Source organism: Herpailurus yagouaroundi, unplaced genomic scaffold, assembly GCF_014898765.1.
Source record: "Herpailurus yagouaroundi ecotype Mexico unplaced genomic scaffold, PumYag 222, whole genome shotgun sequence".
NCBI lineage: Eukaryota > Metazoa > Chordata > Mammalia > Carnivora > Felidae > Herpailurus > Herpailurus yagouaroundi.
In genome coordinates this window covers 6,672,940-6,695,622 of record NW_024412453.1, presented here as the reverse complement: position 1 = coordinate 6,695,622, position 22,683 = coordinate 6,672,940, and the positions used below count along the sequence as shown (strand labels likewise).

At 48.6% G+C, this 22,683-nt stretch overlaps 2 protein-coding genes across 3 annotated transcripts in view; one reads left to right on the top strand and one right to left on the bottom strand.

Annotated features, from left to right (window-relative positions):
* The window catches only part of ABCC6 (ATP binding cassette subfamily C member 6), a 53,648-nt gene extending 37,402 nt beyond the window's left edge, over nt 1-16,246 (bottom strand). Inside the window, exons 1-7 of the mRNA XM_040458952.1 lie at nt 16,076-16,246; nt 14,404-14,586; nt 11,958-12,083; nt 11,684-11,812; nt 7,616-7,741; nt 6,348-6,409; nt 3,189-3,320 (exon numbers count right to left, since the gene is read on the bottom strand). Coding sequence (XP_040314886.1) covers nt 3,189-3,320; nt 6,348-6,409; nt 7,616-7,741; nt 11,684-11,812; nt 11,958-12,083; nt 14,404-14,586; nt 16,076-16,111 — 794 coding nt within the window. The 5' untranslated portion in view covers nt 16,112-16,246. The remainder of the gene's footprint in view (nt 1-3,188; nt 3,321-6,347; nt 6,410-7,615; nt 7,742-11,683; nt 11,813-11,957; nt 12,084-14,403; nt 14,587-16,075) is intronic.
* Nucleotides 16,247-18,702: 2,456 nt separating this feature from the next.
* The window catches only part of LOC121019469 (nodal modulator 1), a 56,067-nt gene continuing 52,086 nt past the window's right edge, over nt 18,703-22,683 (top strand). The window contains exons 1-2 of one of the 2 annotated variants that reach the window (XM_040458951.1): nt 18,703-18,954; nt 20,987-21,076. In XM_040458951.1, the coding sequence (XP_040314885.1) occupies nt 18,790-18,954; nt 20,987-21,076 (255 nt within the window). In that variant the 5' untranslated portion in view covers nt 18,703-18,789. The remainder of the gene's footprint in view (nt 18,955-20,986; nt 21,077-22,683) is intronic. The other variant, XM_040458950.1, reaches the window with a different exon arrangement.

Genomic DNA, 22,683 nt, shown 5'->3' with positions numbered 1-22,683 from the left:
TACATGCACCAGCTTGTTGGTTTTTCTTGACTTCCCTACCATGGACTCCCTGTTTTCCCTAGGGGAAGACTGAGGCTCTGAAAGGTGCTGTTAGCTGCTTGAGGTCACACAGTGAGGACAGAGCAGGGGTTTGAGACCGGGTCGCAATTCGTGATTCGCATAGCTCCTCTTTGTGAGCCCCACTGACAAAAATCTTTAGAAAGAAGGGGGAAAAAAAAACCCAACCTTGGCGTACACTGGTGGCCAGACCTTCGCTAACAAGCCAAGGCCTTGCCCCCTTGCCCCTTGACCACGGTCCGGCTTGTTTGATTTGGCATCTCTGGAGGGTCTGTCGCTCAGCTGGGCATGGCTTGCTGCTCACAAACATTTTGGTATTTGGGTCTCCAATGCCAAGAAGATGTCACCTTCTTGTCACCTGGCCACCCCTCCTCATCACAGCCCAGGGTTTAATTCGTTGCCCTCAAGGCCCTGCTCACTCTCTCCAATATTCACCTGTATGTAATTATCTTGTTAGCACTCCAGGTGGGTAGACTTCGCTTGTATTCCACCCCCCCCCCCTATTCAGCTCCTGAATGTAGTAGGCACTCAATAAATACTTGTCAAATGAATGGAAAAAATAACAGATGTGTGACGTGTATAAAGGGCCTAACAGGAGTGTCAACCACTTAGTCCCTTAAGCGTCCGACTTGGGCTCAGGTCATGATCTCACGGTTTATGAGTTCGAGCCCCACATGGGGCTCTGTGCTGACAGCTCGGAGCCTGGAGCCTGCTTCGGATTCTGTGTCTCCTTCTCTCTCTGCCCATCCCCCGCTTGTGCTCTCTCTCCGTCTCTCAAAAATAAATAAATGTGCATACAGTTGTGAAGATTTGTGGAAGGAAGGAAGGAAGGAAGGAAGGAAGGAAGAAAGGAAGGAAGGAAATCTGGTTTGATGGACAGAACCTGCCTTGGAGGCAGGAGCCTGAGATTCAAATGCCTGCTCTGTCCCCGTTTCCCTGAGCCTCAGTGTTTCCATCTGCAAAATGGGGTGGCCAGGAGATGATGATGAAGGCCTCTTTCCAGCTGGATGTTTTGCTCAGTCCTGTTCTGGCTGCTCACCCCAGAATTCGGAATCCCTGGGGTCCACCCGAAGGCTCTGTAACCAGGTTCCTCCTTTCCAGTGGGTTTCACAGTCCAGGTTTTAGGTCTCTGGACTGGAGGCCATTTAGTGCAGGGTGTACACGTGACCACAGGAAGAGGCAGGGGGTGACTGTCCAGGTCCAAGTTGGGAAAACAAAAGGGAGTGGAACAGACTGTGGCCAACCAATGCCCAGCCCACTGGGGCCTGCCCAGATCCACTCCCCTGTTGCCATGCAGGGGACGTGACCCGGCACTGCCCATGTCCTTTAAAAGACACCAGAATTCCAGATTTTTATATGAAATCTCCAATGTTTTAAATACTGGCAACTTTAAAAAAAAAAGAGAGAGAAAAAAACCCCGAACAACACGTGGACCAAACATACCTTGGGAACCTGACCTGGTCTGCGAGTGGCTGGTTCCTGACCTCTCAGGATGACGTCCTCTCCCTTCCCCCCAAAATTGCAAAATACTTCAGAAATAAAACCAAGGTTCTTTCTGTGTGTAATCAGTCAACTCAGAAAAAAACTCAGGGAGGCCTTTGTATGGCCATGTCTTCTGTCGATTGCTATGGATTCTTAATCTGTCCTGGAGAATGTTTCTATCCTGGCTGTAATATTCTCATGCCCCTGAGGGGAGGTCACAGCTGGGAGAGAGTGGGCAAGACCTCTAGGACTCTTTTTTTTTTTTTTTTTTAATGTTTATATCTTTTTGAGAGAGACAGTGTGAGTGGGGGAGGGGCAGAGAGAGAGGGAGACACAGAATCCGAAGCAGACCCCAGGCTCTGAGCTGTCAGTGCAGAGTCCCATGTGGGGCTCCAAGTCACAAATCATGAGATGGGACGCTTAACTGACTGAGCCACTCAGACGCCCCCCTCTAAGGTCCTTTAGAATGAATTCGGCCACTTAGAAATCATGTAAGACTAGAGGGGCAATTCAACAAAATATTCCTGCAATGAGTTGCTATTTTGACTTGCTCATATCATTTACCCCTTTTGGGAAAACATACCCCACTGTGGCTCTGAAGGGGCTACCGATCATGGGGCCTGCCCCCGGCTATGGCATTGGTCCTGACTCAAGTCAGCCAGTGCCTTCCCTAGCATTTTCTGTACAGATGCTAGGAGAGACACTCCTGCTGGGGTTGCTGCACTGGCAGGATATGAGGCGAGCCAATACATCAGCTGAGCTGAGAGATGGAGAGAAAGAATTTGGATATTATGCAAGCCCCTGGATCCAGCCACACCTGAGGCTAGACCTACCTTCTAAGCTATGTGAGCCAATAGACTGTCTCTCACTTCTTCTAATTTGGAGGATTCAACAACCCCCACAAAATCCTAAAGTACACAGGGGAACCCTCTAACTCTTCCCACAGGGCGAAGGCACTTTTGTCAGTGCCCTGAAACACGAAGTTCACATGATTTGGCCAAAGTCATCAACTACTTCATGGCAAGACTGCTTTAACCCACGTTTAATGAATCCTATGTTGACAGCTCTTTTCTGTAGACCAGAGGTTCCCAACTGGGTTCCTCAGAGTCAGAGGGGACCACAGAAGTTTCCAGAGATGCCACAGAGGGCAAGGGTGAGGCAGAGCTGGCAGGACTAGAAAGGGCTGGAAATCCTCCAGACAACTGACACTATTGGAGCTTTTACCATTGTTGAGGTATTTGCTCAGTTCTTTTCTACAAATTTTTTCATCCCCCAGAAGCTAACGGCATCCTCGTTGAACAGATAAGAAAACCGAGGCCCAGGGAACGAATCCCTCGGCTTAGATACTAAGTAGTTGCCTGCACGCTGTGGACCACCACAGAACCTTTCACTCCCCATCTGTTTCCTGTCTGCTGTCCCAACATCCAAGCTTCCCTCTGGAGGCACCCACTGTGTCCTCTTGGAAGCTGTGAAGCACTCTGGGAGGAAATGTCCCTTGGTCCTGGTCAGTTCATGCTTACTGGGATCAGCTGGCAGGCAGGGGACTATGGCAGTGGAGCCCAGGGTAGGGTCTGGGGTCGTACTCGGGGCCAAGTGATGAGCTTTGCTGGCCAAGCGTTGGGCCGGGCTCTCGTTTCTCACATACTCACCGCTGGGCCGCACTGCGGTTTCTCGTCCATGCCCTCTCGAGCTGGGAAACAATTTCTTTTGAGGAGTTTTCTCGCCCAAGTGACCAGAGGTCTTTTGGCCCAAGTGGCCTCCTGTAGCCTCTCCAGACCAGCCTGTAAAAAGAGAGTCACCAGGACAAGCTCCTCCCGCCGTGCTCTCCTCCCCTCCCCCACAGGGTCCTGCCCTGGGAGCTATGTGACCCTGAGTAAGTCACTTTTCCTCTGCTGGCCCCTCAAGAAAATGAAAGCATTTAGCCTGAGCACCCCCAACATTTGTGGGGCACTTCCCAGTTTACAAAGATCATCCCATTAAATCTTACACAAGAACACTCAGTGGTAACTATTGACCTATTTTACAGATGAGGAGAAGAAATCGAGGTTCAGAGACACTCAGTGACTTAATCAATGGACAGCCTGTGTGGTGAGGGAAATAAACCTCCCCAGAGTCAGAAGTCCAGAGTTGGAAACCTGAGCTCCACCCTCAGCTTTAAGTGCCTTGTTCACCTCTGCAGCCACCTGGCCTCAGGACCTTTGCACATGTACATTGCTCTGCTTAGAACCCTTTTCCTGCCACTCTTCACCTGGCCGCTTCCTGGGCTTAGACGTGATTTCTTTAGATACCCACTTGATGGCCCTTCAGTCCACGTAGATTTTCCCATTATAGACTTTTTTCCTGAGCTTTTCTTTACAATGCTTGTTGCCATTATGACTTACTTTTTTGATATGGTTATATGTTGAGTGTCTTTCTCCTCCACTGGATGGTAAATTCCATGGGGGCAAAAAGCACTTGCCTTTATTCTCCTCTATATCCTCACCTCCTGACACAGGACCAGAGATGTGCCAAATAAAACCAGTTTTCAGCTCTGTCACCTTGGGCACCTCCCTTCCCACCAGTGGATCTCAATTCTCTCACCTTAAAATGAGAGTTTACCAACACTTGGACTGGACTGTAGGTGGCACATTATTGGAGGCGGTCACGGAGAGGACATGACCTCCGGGTGTCCCGCAAGCTGGACGTGGGCAATCAGAGGCTCCTCGCCCGTCCTCTGTCCTTGGAAAGTCGGATCTGCCCACTCTGCCTGCACTAAAAGTCGTTTCAAGGATGCAGCCTTGAGAAGGCAATGTGTTGTTGAAACTATCTGGATGGTAGATGTGCCTGAACCCCGCTGAGGCCCCTGCATTAACTTGTAAGATTCTGGTGGGCGGGTGCAGAGATCTATTCACTTTGTGGCCGCCCAGGACAAGCCTCCTAAGTTTCCTTGCTTATTAAAACCACCACCTGCCAATTGGAACGGTCTGCTCTGTCTTCAGTCTGTCCTTGCCAAGCTGGGGGCCAGCTTGCGAACCAGCACACATACACAAGAGATCAATTACTCTAGACTTCAAGGCGGGAGCGTGGTTTATTACTTCTGAGGTGTCTGTAATTTTTCTGATAATACCAAGAAGATGGTCTTGTTTGCTGCTGGTCCTAAGCTCGCCTCGGAGACTTTCCAAGTTCCTTTTTTTTTTTTTTTTTTAACATTTATTTATTTTTGAGACAGAGAGAGACAGAGCATGAACGGGGGAGGGGCAGAGAGAGAGGGAGACACAGAATCGGAAGCAGGATCCAGGCTCTGAGCCATCAGCCCAGAGCCCAACGCAGGGCTCGAAATCACGGACTGTGAGATCGTGACCTGAGCTGAAGTCGGACGCCTAACCGACTGAGCCACCCAGGCGCCCCTCCTTTTGTTTTTTTAATGCAGAGCAAATTCAGCCAATCTAGTTCTGACCTAGAAATTATTAACATGACCTGGTTTTCACTGAAATTTTGGGGGGAGGAGATCTATGTGGCAAGTGATTTAATAGGTTTTTTTCCAACTTGGCAGTGATAGAAAGTTTCCTTTAAAAAAAGTTTATTAAAGTTGAAAAAGTGAGTTGATTTAAAGAAAAAAAAAAACCCCAAAACCAGGCGCCTGGGTGGCTCTGTCGGTTGGGCATCCAACTTCGACTTGGGTCATGATCTCACGGGTTGTGGGTTCAAGCCCCAAATCGGGCTCTGCACTGTCGGCATAGAGCCCACTTCTGATCCTGTGTCGTCCTCTCTCTCAGTCCCTCCCTTACTAATTCTCTCTCTCCCTCTCTTTCTCTGTCTTAAAACTAATAAACTTTTTAAAAAAGTTTTTAAAAAAAGAAAGAAAAATGAGTTTAAAAATAGAAAAAAAACCACTAAGTAAAGGAAGGAAAATAAAATCCCAATAAGGCAAAAAGCTTGAAGAATGATCCACAAATGCCTACATTTGGGAAAAAGTGGGCTAGGTCCTCTCTAGAGCTGTTTGGCCAAACTGTATGCACTTCCCATCAATTCCTCACCCCGAGGGCATTCTAGTCTTTATGTATTCACCAACCACTTTGTATAGTACTCATTATGGGCCAGACCCTGTGCTCAGTGCTTTGAAGCCTTATTTCATTTAATTCCCACACCCCTATTAGGTAGATGTTCTTATTATCCTCACTTTTCAGGGGCGGGGACTGAGATGCAGAGAGGTTAAGCAGCTTGCCCAGGGTCACACAGCCAGGAAGTGGCGAGGCCAGGATTCGAATCCAGGGGCTGCCAAGATCTGACTGCAATGTGGTCTGGAGGGGACAGGGCATCCTCACTGCCTGGTGTGCTGGGCCTGGAGAAACACATGTCTTCTCCACCTCTGGGAGCCTCTGGGGAGTAAAGATGTGGTCTCTTATGTCCTTACTCCCGGTGCTTAGCAAATAGCAGGTGCATATTAGATGCTGGTGGAATAAATGCAGCCAAGGAATAGATTTGGTTTTGTTGAGCACCTACTGTGCACAAGCACTAAGCAATGTACATTTAATGAAGGTAGAGCTGTTCCCCTTTTACAGAGGGGAAAACTGAGGTCCTGAATGTTTGTGATACGGGCCAGCTAAGAAGGAAAGCTGGACTCAAACCCAGATCTCACTCCAGTGAGTGAATGGGAATGGGGTGTGGAGATTGGACACACTGACATCGGACAGAGAAGCACTGAGGCTGGGAGGAAGAAAGCCTGGCTGACCTTGGTAGGCTTGACCGGAAACGTCTTGGGGGGAAGAGGTGTAGTGACGAATAAGAAAGCAAATGCACCTTGGCCCCTTCCCTGCTACTCTACTTACCCAGAAACCCACCAGAACATGGCCTTGGAAGGGAAGGAAGCTCCAGCCTCTGGGCATGGATTCTGTAAAGACAAGAGATGGTGTTGGTGAAGGACGCAAGTCTCACATTCCATGGCCAGTATAAGGCAAGGGAACCAAGGTCAGGAAGACCGGATGAACGGACCATGAGCTCGGTATTACTGGAAGTGCGCACTGAGATGCCCTGACTACTTGTTACAGGTGAATACCTGTGGGCTAGGTGCTTCCTAGCAGGTAAGGCCCAAAGCGATTTGTGCCACAAATCTGACAGCAACCAATAGGTAAGAACTAACAGCTTCCCAGGGGAACAACTATTAGTAATACTGAGACTAAGAACCTCCTAGAAGCACGAAGCATGTGTGACACAGACAATAACATCCTCGACAACATCCGTCAGTGAATATGGTGAGAAGTGCAGAGGGATCTGTCCTGAGATGTTGCCAGCTGCTCCAGAAAAACTGCACGCATCTTCACCTTTTACCACTAGAGCACGAGACTGCTTATTTCACCACATCTTTGCCATCACAGCTCATTATCAATTTTTAATGTTTTCTTTCATTCTCACAGAACAAAAAAGTTCTAGAGTCTTCATTTGATTACTCATGTCACTGAGCACTTTTTTTCCTTAGGTGACCTTAGCTCAACTGTCTCTTCCTCAGAGAATTCTTTCCTGATTTCACAGGCTAGTTCAGTGCTACCTGTTTTAAACTCTCACGGACCCCGAATTTCTCCTGCAGGGCACTTGCCCCAAATGTAACTTTCTACGTGCTTGTGCAATTATGTGATTAATGTCTGGTTGCTCTACTTGGCTGTTAGCTGCATGAGGACAGGGACTACGTCTGCTTGTTTGCCATAGATCCTCAGCACCTAGCTGGGGTACAGCGCAGGGACTGGACCACGGCTCCTGGGCCAGATCTGGCACAGTACCTGTTTCTGCAAGTAAAATTTTGCTGGAATACAGCCATGCTCCTTTGACATACTATCTGTGCAGCAGCAGCAGAGTTGAATCGATGCTGCAGAGACCATATGGCCCACAAAGCCTAAAATACTTTCTGTCTTGCTCTGATCAGAAAAAGTTGGCCAGCCTAGGGCACAGATATACAATACACATTTTGCTGAATGAAAGAATGGGTAAAAAATTATGAAAGGCTCGTGTCCTAGTTTAGCTCCCTTCTGTTCCACGGGGAAACTGAGACCAGAAATGAAACAGGGACAAGGGAGGTGCTGGGTTGGAGACAATGGCAACTTACAGACTGTTGGGGGTCTTTAGGGAAGAAGGGGGGTTGATCGACGAGGCAGGACAGCACAAACTGTGCCAGCACCAGAGACAAGCACAGGTAGGTCGACAGGTGGTAGTAGGGGTCACTCTGGAAGCCCTGTGGGCGAGAAAGCACAAGTCCCATCGAGTGTGGCATGGTGAAGTCTGCAGCCAGAGGCCTGTGGGGAGCAGAGGCTGGGCAGGGTGTCTCTAAGGGGAGGAATGCTCACGGCTGAGCAGGTTTCTGAAGCTATGAGCAGTGCCTAGGCAGGGAGCCAGAGCCACAGGGTTTGAAAGCCAGTGCCCCCGGCATGCCTGGTGACCCGATTTAGGAACACCCGACCCCCATACTCTGCGTGAAATGGGGCGGCATGTGTCTCCCCTTAGGCAGGTGACAGTCGACCACAGCCCCTGGAATGTGAGCAGGGGGGATACTTTTCCTTTCTCCTTGTGCCACGGAGGAAAGCCCTTCTCTACTCCAGCCCCCACCCCAATATCCCATTCTGCTTCCTCATGGCCAGTGTTTTCTGGTTTTAGAGGGAAACTGGTTTGGGGCACCTGGGTGGCTCAGTCGATTAAGCACTGGACTCTCAGTTTCAGCTCAGGTCATGATCTCACCGTTGTGAGATCCAGCCTCCCATGGGGCTTGCGTCGGGCTCAGGCTCACGGTGCAGAGCATGCTTGGGATTTTCTCTCTCTCCTCTCTCTGCCCCTCCCCCGGTTGCATGCATGTGTGCACATGCTCTCTCTCTCTCAAAATAAATAGATAAACTTAAATAAAAAAGAAGGGAACTGGATTTTGGATTTAGTGAGCATTTACTCCACCCTGTGCCTATGCGGGAGTCTTTTTGGGCACTGTCTCATCAAGTCCCTCCCCACTCTGACCCCAGCTGGAGTTTAGCTGCTTTATTTTACTCATGCAGAAACCAAGTTCACAGAAGCAATAGCACCTTGCTCAAGGGCACCCAGATGATCTGATCCAAATCAAGAACTTTTGCTGCCACACCGTGATGGCTTTCATATCTGCTGCCCCTCTGTCAGACTCCCTTAATTTCTTTTCCCATGCTCAGGTATGTGGTTTATGCAGAAGTGACTCCATTTCAGGCGGTGGGCAGGGGACTGAGGTCTGACCAGTGAGTACGTTCCAGTCCCCTGGCTACTGTGATGGGGTCAGGAATGGACATACGACCCACACTGGGCCAGTGAGAGCTGGAACCATCAGGAGATCTTTCACTGGGGTTGCTGCAGGGGTGGAGCCTAGGTCTAGTGCGATTGTTGGTTCTTCTTGCCACCCCACTGTTGAACAAATAACAGGCTAGAACCAAAAGACAGGAGATGGAGATCTATCTGATGGCGTCATCTGAACACTTAGACCAACCATGCCCAGGAGAGCCCCCATGTAGGAGCTAATGAATTCCTCCAGACTTTTTTCCCCCCTTAAGCTAGTGTGAGTTGAGTCTTTGTGGCTTAAAACAAGAGCCCTCGTTTCAAATGGCAGTTCCTCTACGGGATTTCTACTCTTTTGTTCTTACTTTTGTTTTCTGAGGTATTAGACAATTTGATATCCCAGCTACATCGTGGCTCACCTTCTCTATAATGCCATTTTTTTTTAATTTTTTCACGTTTATTTATTTTTGAGACATAGAGAGACAGAGCATGAACGAGGGAGGGTCAGAAAGAGGGAGACACAGAATCCGAAGCAGGCTCCAGGCTCCGAGCTGTCAGCACAGAGCCCGACGCGGGGCTCGAACTCACGGACCGCGAGATCATGACCTGAGCCGAAGTCGGACGCTCAACCGACTGAGCCACCCAGGCGCCCCTATAATGCCATTTTTACCACTGTTTCTATCGGGACATTTGTTCTGAATTCGGGGGAGATGGACTTGGGCTCTGCGCTCCTCGGCCGTGTGACCTTGAGGAGGCCGCTCATTTCTCTTAGCCTTGGTTTCCCCATCTTTAAAACGGGACTGTGAGAATCTGCCATAGCACATTCTTGTAAGAATCCAATGAAGACATGACATAAAGTGGCTTTTGCAGGGCCTGGCATGTGGCCGGGGTCACAATATTAATGCGTGGCCACAATATTATTATTTCTGTGCCGCATCTGGCCGCTGGGGGAACCTAGCTTTGCACACATCAGTGGATGGCCTGTGCAATTTTCCCATTGGTTATGAAGATTACTTTGTGAAAATCTGTCCTTAAAGACAGAATGGTATGTCTCTGCCTTTTCCTTTCGGGAGCAGGACTGGAGCAACCATTTGGCTGGAGAAACGATCTACAGCCCCTTGCAGGCGGTCTCCAGATCTGGGGTGAGCATCCAAACTACGCAAGCACTTTTCAACTGGGGCAAATTTGTCCCCAAGGGCAGACACTCTGGGTTTTACCATCAAGGGAAGGTGTGCACTTGGCATCTAGCGGGTGGAGGCCGGGGATGCTGTTTAACATCCGATAAGGCGAGAACGGCTCCCCCCGGCCCCAAAGAGAATGATGTCAAGAATGCTGAGGTTGAGGAACCGAGGTCTGGGCTATTTCTCTCTTTGCAGGTAAACAGATCCGATGTGTCCCTTAACACGGAACTGCTATTGGCCAGGATGGGAAACCGAAATATAGGGAGGTGGGTGGGGGGAAGGGAAGCCTGGGTAGCTCAGTGGGTTGAGCATCTGACTCTTGATTTTGGCTCAGGTCCTGATCTCATGGTCTTGAGGGTGAGCTGAAAGCACAGTGCTCACTCTCTCTACATAAAATGAAAAAGAAATATGGATGGATATGCAACAATGCGTATTATGTCCAGAGGGGAGCATGGGTGAGGGTAGGTGAGAACGAGGGGAGATGTGCACGCTCATACAGAAACATTGTGTGCGCAGGTATGTTTTGGGAGGTCATTCCACTCACTCGTGTCTCGCACTTGGAGCCTTTTCAAGAACACAAACTTGAGACAGTAACATGTTGTGGAAACTGTCTGGACATAAGCCTCTATATACTTTGAAGATTCTGGTGGCAGGTGCGGACATCTACTCGTCCTGTGGTGCCTGGGACAAGCCTTGTAAGTCCCCTTGCTTATTATTTTAATTTTTTTTTAATGTTTATTTATTTTTGGGACAGAGAGAGACAGAGCATGAACAGGGGAGGGGCAGAGAGAGAGGGAGACACAGAATCGGAAACAGGCTCCAGGCTCTGAGCCATCCAGCCCAGAGCCTGACGCGGGGCTCGAACTCACAGACCGCGAGATCGTGACCTGGCTGAAGTCGGATGCTTAACCGACTGCGCTACCCAGGCGCCCCCGCCTTGCTTATTAACTCTGCCAGCTACCATCTGGAGTATCAGGTATTAGACCTAATACTAATTAGACCTAATTTTTTTTTAATTTGTATTATTTATTGAGAGAGATTGTTTATTATTTTTGAGAGAGTACGAGTGAGAGAGGGGCAGAGAGAGAGGGAGACACAGAATCCAAATCAGGCTCCTGGCTCCGAGCTGTCAGCACAGAGCCCGACGCGGGGCTCGAACCCACAAACCGCAAGATCATGACCTGACCTGAAGTCAGACACTTAACCGACCGAGCCACCCACGCGCCCCTATGGGGCCACTTTCAAATTTCATCGGGGAAGCTCCTGACAGCGTGAACCAACACTGCACCTGTGGCCAGTGGTGCGAGGGAGGACGTGTGCATGGGTGTGCAGCGTGGGAATGGGCGATGCATGTGCCTGAATCGTGTGGGAGCTTGAAGGCGCGGACACACTGGGTGGCGGCAGGGGTGGGTGTGCTTCAGACGGTAGTTGTGTGATGCATGAAAGGTGGGGCACAAAGGGGTGCGTCTGCTGTGCAAGTGAAGTGTGTGAGCTAAGTGTGTAAGACCCTGGGAATGAGTGTCCATAAAAACATATGGGATGACGCATACACCTGTGTGAGTGAGTGTGCCTGTGTGTCGCTGGAGTTCAAGCAACCGTGGTGTGTGTTCCTGTAGACAGTAAGTCATGTGTGGAAAGGGGAGGAGGAAGGACGGAGGCAGGGCAACCCACGGCCTGAAACTGCCACATCGGTTCCCCAGGCTTCCACTTACCCCTTGCGAGGCCAGCTGGGCAGCACTGGTCGCTGGCAAGAGAAAGCAGAGCAGCCAGTATCCAAACAGCAGCCCCGATGCCCGGACCCCTTTCTTCCTCTCCGTGTGGACCAGGAACATGGCGAAGCTCTGGACAGGAGAGTCAGGACAGGCCCCTTAAGGTGGGCAGGGGCAGGGAGGGCGGAAGGGAGCTGTGCTCTGCCCCACACCCTCCACCAGGGCAAGAGAAGCCTCTCAGCCAGGAGCAAGCCCAGCAAGCCTGGGTTGTCCTTACCGTCGTGGTGAGCCACACAGTAGGATGAATGAGGAATTCTGGGGCCTGGGGTGTTCCCCGCTGGATTCTCCAGAGAGCCACAGACACGCTGGACGTGCACAGGATGATGAGGGCAAGCCCAAGCACCTGGGAAACAGGCTTGGCTAGATAAGGCCGGCGGGCAAAAAGAAGGGTGGGGGACAAACCAGACAGGGACCCCACGCCCACTGGGCAGTGGCTCTGGATGAGGCACCGCTAAGGTCCCAACATCATAATTTAGCAGTGCCAGTGTGAGAGATGCCGAATAAGAAGCAGGAAGGGGAGCCTTACCTACAGATTCACCTTGACCTGGAAGTGTCCTATAAATAATATGCCCCAGGGACCCAGGCCAACCCAGTATTTTCCAGAATGCGAGGGTGGGGCAGGGTGCACCAAGAGTACGCAGGCGAGGTGCTTTAGGTATGAAGAAGGGCCATGGGGGCACCTGGGTGGCTCAGTAGGTTAAGTGTCCAACTTCAGCTCAGGTCATGTTCTCATGGTTCGTGAGTTCAAGCCCTGCGTCGGGCTCTGACAGCTCAGAGCCTGGAGCCTGCTTCAAATTCTGTGTCTTTCTCTCTCTCTGCCCCTCCCCCGCTCATGCGCTGTCTGTCTGTCTCTCTCTCAAATAAATAAACATCAAAAAAATGTTTAAAAAAAGGGGCTCCTGGGTGGCTCAGACGGTTAACTGTCCGACTTCAGCTCAGGTCACGATCTCATGGTTCATGAGTTCGAGCCCTACATTGGGCTCTGTGCTGACAGCTTGGAGCCTGGAGGCTGCTTTGGATTCTGTGTGTGTGTGTGTGTGTGTGTGTGTGTGTGTGTGTGTGTCTCCCTCTCTCTGCCCCTCCCCCCACTCACACTCTGTGACTCTCGAAAATAAAAATAAACAAACAGTTATAAATAAATAAATAAATAAATAAATAAGCGGCCTGAAACAACATTCACGCAGGGGACAACATTCACGCAGGATATGAAAAAGTTACACTCTCTTCAAGTCCCTTTGACCTCTACTATTTTTAAAAAGTTTTTAATGTTTATTTATTTTTGACAGAGAGAGCACGAGTGAGTGACAGGCAAAGAGAGAGGGAGACACAGAATCGGAACCAGGCTCCAGGCTCTGAGCTGTCAGCACACAGCCTGACGCGGGACTTGAACTCACCAACAGTGAGATCATGACCTGAGCCGAAACTGGATGCTTAACCGACTGAGCCACCCAGACACCCGTGACCCCTGCTGTAAAATCAAGGAGAAGCTCTGTCAGGGCTGGTATGTCTCCAGACCTTTCTCTAAGATGCGGGGATCTCTCTTCTGAATGAGAGAAAGCAGGAAAGCAGAAGGTGGACACAGGTGGGAGAGAAGACGAGGCCTCTGGGCGCAGAGCAGGAACTATTACAAGCACCTCACAGTCCAAAGCGGGGCTCCAAGTACTACTGGCGGCCTGGGTTTGACCCGCTGCCTATTTTTGTATCCCCTGTGAGCTAAGGATGGTTTTTGACATTTTTCAATCATTGAACAAAACTCAAAAAAGTATAGTATGTCGTGATGTGTGAAAATTACATGAAGTTTAAATTTCAGTGACTTTCGAGAAAATGCTATCGAGACACAGTCATGCTTATTTATTGACTGTTGTTTGTGGCTGCTTTCCTGCTGCAATGGCAGAGTAGGTGACATGGAATCCACATGGACCTTCAAAGCCTCAAATATATACTGTCTGGCCCTTTAAGGAAGAGTTCGACAATAGGACAAAAATTAACGAGGTGGTATGGGAAGGACGTTCTTTTTTTTTTTTTTTTTTTTTTTTTTTTTTTTTTAATTTAATCCAAGTTAGTTAGTATATAGTGCAACAATGATTTCAGGAGCAGATTCCTTAATGCCTGGGAAGGACATTCTTGTAGAAGTTTGGAGAACGGGATGGATGAGCAGAAAGGCTCACACTTGGAATGCCCGTGTTTTTGTAACACACTAAAATAAATACAGAATGATTTTAAGAACCGGTGTTTAGAACTGCCAGTGGGAAAACATAAAAATCAACGCGTAACTGTTCAAAAAATTTTTTAAAGTTCACCCAAGTGTGACCCTAAAATCACCTCGTGTACCCTAGGAGTATACCTCACACCCTGTGGGTAATTCCAAGGTATGGTAGTCACAAACTGGCCAGGAACATCTGAACATCCAGATGTGTGTGTCTGCAGATGCGTGGATTTTCATTGTCACCATATCTGTTTGGGGGAATCTGATTCCACAGAGTTTACCTCTGTAGCCTCTCTGGAGTATTGCTCTGTTTGACTAAGAGGTCCCCGTCTCGTCCCCACCCTGAGTGCTCCTTGAAAGGAGGAGTGTCCACTTTGGGGTCTCCGCCAAGGCTCCAGCCAGCTTCCCACGCCTCCCAACCATTGTCTGGTTACAGCCTCCCAGAGGCAGCGGTTACCATTTTGGCCTTGAAGAGCGGGGACATCCGGAGGTAGTTGTTGCCGTGGCGATGGATGTAGAGGAGGTAGATGGGGCCAAGGACCCAGAGGTACATCGGGGGTACCCAGATCCCTGCCGTTTTCAGGAAGCACACGTTCAATAGGTGGGCAGCAATGGGTTCAGGCTCTGTCCAGTTCCAGACCTGAGGGAACACCGGGGCGACCCTTGTGATCATACAATGCAGGAGTCCCAGATTCACCTGATTAGGGGGCAAGGCAACCATCTGGACTCCTAACATTGACATGAAAATGGGCCCAGCACTCTCTGGAGTACCTTATAAGTCTCAACTCCTTTAATGCTAATATCAGCCCTAAGAAGTACAGGCAATTATGCTACCGATTTTGCATATGAGGAAGCTGAGGCCCAGAAAGGTGACATAACCTGGGTGATAGTCACCCAGGTGGAAAGTGGTGGTGCTGGGATTTGAACCAAGGTGGCTGGGTCCTGGAGTCTGGGATACCTGGGTTCCAGGATGAATACTGGGTGCAGACTGTCGTTTAAGCCTTATATTTTAAGAGGTAGGTGTTACTGTTCCCATTTCACAGACCAGGGAACTGAGGCACTGAGAGGGGAACAGCCTTCTTCAGGCCCACACATACAGAAAGTGGCAGAGCTAATTCCCATGAAGCCTGTTTGACCCCAAAGCTTGTTCTACAGAGGGTCTTGATCTGTGATTCTTTTTTTTAAAGTTTATTTATTGAGAGAGAGAGAGAGAGAGAGAGAGAGAGAGAGAGAGAGAGAGAGAGAACAAGCACAGGAGTAGGGGAGGGGCAGAGACAGAGGGAGAGAGAGAGAATCCCAAGCAGGCTCCATGCTGTCAGAGCTGAGCCCCGGGGCTTGAACCCATGAACCATGAAATCATGACCTGATCCCAAGTCAAGAGCCAGATGCTTAATGGACTGAGCCCCCCAGGTGCCCCTGGGTCTGTGATTCTTCTCTCAGCCTCTTGGCTGGCCTTCTCTAACGCTACAACAAGTCTGAAGGGGAAGTTCAGAGAACATGGCTCTTCAGTTCTCTTCCTACTATATTAACAGCCCTCCCTCTCCCACACTGGTTATCTTTCTTCACTGCTCCCCACTTTGCCACTGGCCAGCTCTGTGAACTTCAACTTCCCTGTGCCTCAGTTTCCTTTGTTGCAAAGGAGAGGGGTGGTGTTCAGAGAATCTACCTCTAAGGATTGAATTAAATGGGTTGGTACCAATAAAGCATATAGGAGGATGTGGGGCACAAAGTAAGCCCTCAATTAATATCAGCTATTATTATTGCCTTACCGGCCCGGCCCCTGAAATCCTGGGAGTTTGCGACCCTTGCTCCCATCCCATGAGCCTCTTTGCCAGAGTCCTTCGCTAAGAGCCTGGATGAAAGAGGAAGCCGGCCAGAGAGGTGGGGGTCCTGAAGCTTTATGCAAATAGAGGTCAAAGCCTGCAGGCAGCTGGGAGGTCGGGAGGCCCCGTTAGTGGTGCTGGGGTCTCCAGGGTCAGGCTCGGTTAAAGGGCCCGCACTTGCCTGCTGTTTGCCTGGGAATTTGGTGGTCTCTCCCCTCCCCGGTATCACCCCCTGGAGAAAGCTGCCGGAGAGACCTACCAAGCCCGGAAAAGGAGAGTGGGGCAGGTGGGGGTGGGGGGACTTACTCCCTGTCCCACACAGGGCTCTGCAGCCGCGGCCATCGCGCGCCTCCCGTGCCTGTCCGACTGTCCGCCCGCGGTCTGTCCGTCTGTCCCGAGACAGCCTCCTTTGCCGCGCTCCGGGTCCTGGAAGGGGCGGAGACTGACAGGCTAGGCTGGGATTCCAGCTCCGGGATCGCCAGGCCCGGGGCAAGGTCCCGCCGCGCGGCAAGGGTGGGGCGGGAAGGGATGAGACGAGGCGATTGGAGGGGGCACTCTGGGTGGCCCGAGCCGGCATTGGGGGAGGGGATCTTGGAGCCCCGGAAAGTGCAGTGGCATCCCGCTAAAACCCTCCAGTCCCGCAACAGGTGGGATGGACACTGTCTGCCTGTAGGGTGGTGGGAAGATACTAAGATTACTAATAAAGAGTTTAGCACAGTGCCAAGAGCACAGTAAACGCTCGAGTTAGCGATTATTAGTGTTAGTAATGTTATGTTATCCATAGGTTACTATGCCATTTCAGAAATATAATATGGAAAGATAGTTGCTAAATGCTAAATGAAAACAAGATTATAATACAAAATAGGCTATAATATTTATGAAAAAAAAAAACTATACTCTTAGGTTGGGGAAAGGGGGAGAAGGAAGTCAAATCTTTGCCTTCCTCTCCTGGGTGTTAAAGCAAGGTGTGTTCCCAGACAGTAGGTCTTTTTGGGAAATCCTTTATGCAACATGTATGCATAGATTTTAAAAATGGATGTGCAGTCCAGCAGTGATCATGGAAATCCTCATTTTTCTTTTCTTTTTCCTTTCCTTTTTCTGTTTTCTTTCTTTCTGCCACGAGCATGTATTCTTTTCAAGATAGAAATGAAAAGACAGCTTTTTCAGACAGGCAAACACAGGTACTCAGTTTGGAGGAAGGAGTCAGACTCTATGCATTTTCCACATCGCCCTGTCACTTTTCTGCAGCTCTTGAATGCCACTTCTCGCATGGCCTCCACTGTGTGGGCTCCCCTTTCTTTTGGGGTTTCCCAACCCTGGCCTGGGGCCCAAGTCAGTATGCCTTCAGCTGTCCTCCAGCCTGGGTCTTCTGGAAGAGCAGGGACACAGAGAACAAACTCAGTTTTGAAGCCGAGTGTGGTAGGTCTGCTGTTCACATTTATAAATTATGTCTGTTTATTTGAGGTGATCTTGGTGGAGGCTGATGGAAATTAGGGGGAGGCCTCTCTTACTGTGACCCCATGTGACCCCACCTCTGATAGGCATTGCCACAGTCCTAGTGTTTATTTTATTGTATATGTGAAGATGAATTTGTGGGGAATGGTGGGAATTTTGGGGGAATGGTCAGAAAGTAAGGAAGAACACAGAGGAAATCAGTTGGGTGAGCCAAGAACAGAATCCAGTCCTCTGAACAGTACAGGGCTGAATGCAGAGCCCTAAACTAGTCCCTTTCCCCCTCTCAGCCTCAGTTTCCCATTCTGTAAGGTGAGAAGGTTCCATGGGTCAGCATTTCCTAATTGGTGGCTTTCAGCCCCATGCGGATTTGCTAAGACAAAACAGGGACTCATGCTAGGGAGAGGAAAGGGCATCTGTTTCAGTTGTAGTTATAAATACCCAATAAATGAAATAAATATTAAGCTAGATTCTCTCTATAACCAAATAGTTGAGAATTTCACTGTATTTCCAGTGAGAGTGCAGAGTGAGAAACTGAAATCAGATGTGCTCATGACTGAGATCCTTGGGGGATGTATCATTCCATTATAGGACCCATGAAGGTTTTAACCATTGCATGGTCTAAACTCCCTATGATTCATAGTTGTATATTGCTTAAGTCTTGGTCACAATGATAAATTCTAGTGGGAAGTTTCTCTCTTACCTGGTTGTTTAGAAATAAAATATAAAAACTATCAAAATAAAGGGCTTGATTCTCTTTTAGGGCAAAATGGAAGAATTCCAATATCAGGTCAGAAAAGCAATTTTTGTCTCTTTTGATGTGGTAACTTGCAGTTAAATCCAGTTTTTGTCATAGTATATGTATAATCTTGGGGCAAAGCACAACGTGCTGAGATTTGAACTTGTTTTCTGACAAACCATGCTTCAAATCACAGACAATTCAAAGTAAATTAACTGTTTGCATCTCTTGCTTATGGGAGAAAAACCCTCAAGTTTGTTTCTACACAAATGTTATTAGAACTGGGATTAAAATAAATTTCAAATACCCTTTTTTTAAAAACATAATGCTGACCTTAAATGGCCTATGTATTGCTTTTTTTAAAAAGTACTGATTATTTATAATGGAAAAATGCACTGACTCAAATTCCTAAACGGGTTTTTGAGATTATATATCACCTGTGAAATACATGTGCCAAAAACATTCGGGGGAATAGTTGGATACTTAAATCAACAGTCTCTTGTTCCAGTTTCAGCGATATTGAATTCCAAAGCATAATTCAACTTGGGAGTTTGTGACTGTAATCAGGGACCTTGCAACTGCACCTGACAGACGGTGCGCTGAGTCCTCCAGGCCACCGTAGGGCACTAATGGGCTAGTTTTGTTGCTGAGCATGCGCTGTAGTTAGCCTGTCTGGCGAGGGGGCGTGGCGCCGCAGCACGCACGCGCAGCAGCGCCGGGGCGGGGCCTGGGCTGTCAGCGGCGGGCAGAGGAGGAAGCAGCGGGCAGCGCGCGGAGCTAGGGGCGGGACCTGGAGGCCTGCGAAGGGTCGGGCGGCAGAGACCCGGCCATGCGGGGGTGCGGGGGTTTGGGGCCGCCGGGGCCAGTGGTGGTGGCCGCCGCTGTGGTGCTGCTGCTGAGTGGCGTGGGTCCGGCACGCGCCTCCGAGGACATCGTGGTGGGCTGCGGGGGCTTCGTCAAGTCGGACGTGGAGATCAACTACTCGCTCATCGAGGTGAGCGCCCGCCCCGCGGCCGGGGCCGGAGCTCGCTGTGTGACCCTGAGCCAGTTACTCAACCTGTCTGGGCTGCGGTGGCCTCGCCTCAAACGCCAGGCGGTTGCCACCTGCCCCACGTTCTAGGAGTCCTTGCCTCCTTGAAGACTCCGCCCCCCGCGGGCTCTCCACCATCCCATGCCCTCCCCGTCGCGCTGGGGTGGGGGTTCCTATCGTGGGGTCAGCTACGGAGTGGGGTTGGGGACCTAGAGGTATGTACCCCACGTCTCAGAGCCCCCAAAAGTTCTAATCCACTCCTCGAAACCCCCCAGGGATGCTTTTAGAGAGCACTGATTCCCATCCCAAAGATCCTGTCCGGGTAGATCTCTGTTGGCATCTCTGGGGCTGGGAATATGTATTTTTAATCTTTCCCGATATCCCCCCACCCCGGGACTCCTTTTCCTTTAAAAATGGAGAGTTGGCAGCTGCCCCGAATGTCTTTCTGGGTAGTTAGAGAAATTAATGCTGGAGATTTGAGCTGAAGTCTTTTTTATTAAGTTGTAAAGCCCCAGGCAGTTACATGATTATCAATACAGTGGCATTATGGCCCAGAAAGCTTTTGTGAAAAGTAAGGTCACTTGTCAGATAGATGGGAGGGGACCTGAGGGAGGGCTGGCCTCTGTCTTAGAAGGGTACTGTGATGGGGCAGAAGGGGATTGGAGAGAGAGAGAAAAAAGGAAGAGGCTATTAGCTGGCAAAGAGAAGGGACTTTGGGGGGATTAAGACCCCAAAGGCTGACTGAAAGCACATTTGAGCCAGTCCATTGCTGGCAGCTGAAGGGCTGTGGTGAAGGAATGAACCAGTATATTCTACAAATCTGGTTGCTGAGATGGGTTTGGGGAGGGGCAGAAAGTAGATTCCACACTCCACTGGGTCGCCCTGGCCTTGTTCCAAATCCCAGCTTTTGTTCTTGTAGGAGGGTGTTGAGACAGAAGCAGAATCCAGCACCATGTATTAACTAAAGAAAATAATTATCACCTTCAAGACCCCTCTGTCTCTCGCTTCTCTGCCAGTTTTGATCCTAAGTCAGGTGTTTAATGAGTCAACCCACTGGCAATGGCAGGGTTCTAGGCCTCTGCTGGGTGCCCATGCCACCTCTTGGGTTGCCTCCCAGTGTGTGGGCACAGACCAGTTCAGAAGCTGCCTTACAAGGCTTTGTGCTACTTAGTTTCCTGGGGCTCCAAGAGAAAAGTAAAGGCAGAGAGAAGTTAGTAGTACCACATAGTAATATAGTAAAATAATAAGAACACTTTTTTTTTTTTTTTGAGCCATGCTGTCTGCCAGGTGCTTAATATGCATTGATGTGAGTCTGTATAATCACCAAGAAGGGGAGTGGCTCTTTTCGTATTTATGAAGAAACTGGACCTCAGGAGGTTAAATGACTATCACACAGCATGTGGAAAACCCAGATGTTGCTTGAGTGTCTTAAAAGGTTAAGAGATTGTATTTGGAAATGCCCAGGATACAAGAACTTTAGAGATCCCTTGGAAAGACATACATTAAGTGCCTTTTGATTTATTTTTGCCTAAGAATGAAAATAAAAGAGGAAATTAAAAATTCCTAGATGAGTGTTAACTCGCAAATATTGGGAATCATTTGAGATGAATGTAGATCCCTGTCCCCCCACCCAAGACCTTCTAGTTTAGAAACAGAAGTGGGGCTTGGGGATTGCATTTTAATAAGCACCTTATTAATAGCACATTGGAAAATTTGTTTTATATCCATAGAGACAGCCGCTAAAAATACACTGAAAAATATTGAAAAATAGGACTTTGCAGGGTAGTCTTTAGAGGGTTTCTAACCTAAAAAATATCTAATTACACTATTTCGTGGATACTTTGTCTTATTTGTCTCTGACCTTAGTGCCTGGTGTTCATCACAGCAGATAGTAGGTCCTCAGCAAATGCATATTGGCCAAATGCATTGTGGTGTAATGTATGTAGCTAATTCTCAAAGGCGATATTATGACTTTTCTTCTTTCCTTGCCTTCCAGATAAAGTTGTATACCAAGCACGGGACTTTGAAATACCAGACAGACTGTGCCCCTAATAATGGTTACTTTATGATCCCCTTGTACGATAAGGTAAGAGAGACTACTGTAGTCGTTTATGATCGGAAGTGGTGTGGCCTCCAGGACCGCCCTAACCAGAGCAGGCTTTATTTGGCACATGAGCAAATGCTTGTCTCTTTTGTAAATTATAAGTGGAATCTACAGTCCTGGCCAAATTTTGAGGGAGACAATTTATAAAGTGGGTTGATTGAGTACAAACCGAACAGTGGTTCTCAGTGTCTGCAGGGACATCTGCCGATGTCTAGAGACATTTTTGGTTGTGACACCTGTCTGGTATTGGGGGAGGGCGTCTTTATCTAGTGAGCAGAGGCCAGAAATGAAGCTGAACCTGCTGCACAGGACAGACCAAACGTCAGCAGTGCCGACATCCAGAAACCCTGATTTAATAGAACTCTTTATTTGCAAACAGCTTAAAATATTGTTTAAAAAAAACTGTGCAAGTGATACTCGAATTTGTGAGCTTTGTGGGAAACAACAAAATAAGGTCTTTAGAAGTATTTGAAGTAAATTTATCCATTTGCCCCCCGATTTCTCATCCCTCTGTAGTGATGACCACTGGTAATAGTTTTGATGTGTATCCCAAGAGACAGCTTTCTCTGTATTATAATTATAAAGGGGCGCCTGGGTGGCTCAGTCAGTTACGTGTCTGACTTCAGCTCAGGTCATGATCTTAGACTTCGTGGGTTCAAGCATCACATCAAGCTCTGTGCTGACAGCTCAGAGCCTGGAGCCTGTTTCCAGTTCTGTGTCTCCCTCTCTCTCCGCCTCTCCCCACTGTGCTCGCGCTCTCTCTCTCTCTCTCTCTCTCTCTCTCTCTCTCTCACTCTCAAAAGTAAATAAACATTAAGAAAAAAAATTTTTTATAATTCTAAAGATGCCCACATATGTGCGTGTGTGCATAGACGCGTATCCACACCTACTTACACCCCACCCTCGTTACCCTTCCCATTTCAACGTTTTATTTAGAAACTTAGGTTCACAGGAAGTTGCAAAAAATAGTCAGTGTGTACACATAGCTTTGGCTTTGTTTTTTTATATCGGATGGAACTAAACAACACGAATTATTCTGCAGTTTTTGATTTTTTTCCCCTATGGTAACATCTTGGTACACTTTCAACATCAGCGTGTACAGGTCTACTGATTTGTTTTTAATGGCCGCATAGCACATCAGAATCAAATCAAAACTGTCAATTTATGTAACCGTGTCTCTATTGATAGGCGTAGAGGCTTTTCCCAATTTAAAATATTATAACACAACACTATTCTTGAAATTACATCTTTCACCACAGTATGTAAGGCTGACTTCTATAGGTTGGTCTTAAAATCATTTTTTGTTTGTTTTGTTTTTAACTATTCGTATCATTCTCAAGAAAACAAGGTGTGTGAGTAACATCTCGTTTTAAGAAATGACTTTTGTTCCTAAAGATACACAATGACCCTGGCAACCTTGGACGTAGGCAGGGTTAATAGGAGACTCCATTAGTCGCATGTTTGGCATCAGAAGACAGTGAGTGGCTGAGCATAACGCCTTTAGAACTCTCCCATGGGCGTTAACGTGGTGTCTCGTGATTGGTTGGATGGGGACTTCTGGGCAGCCAGCTTCAGCCCACCACATCCGA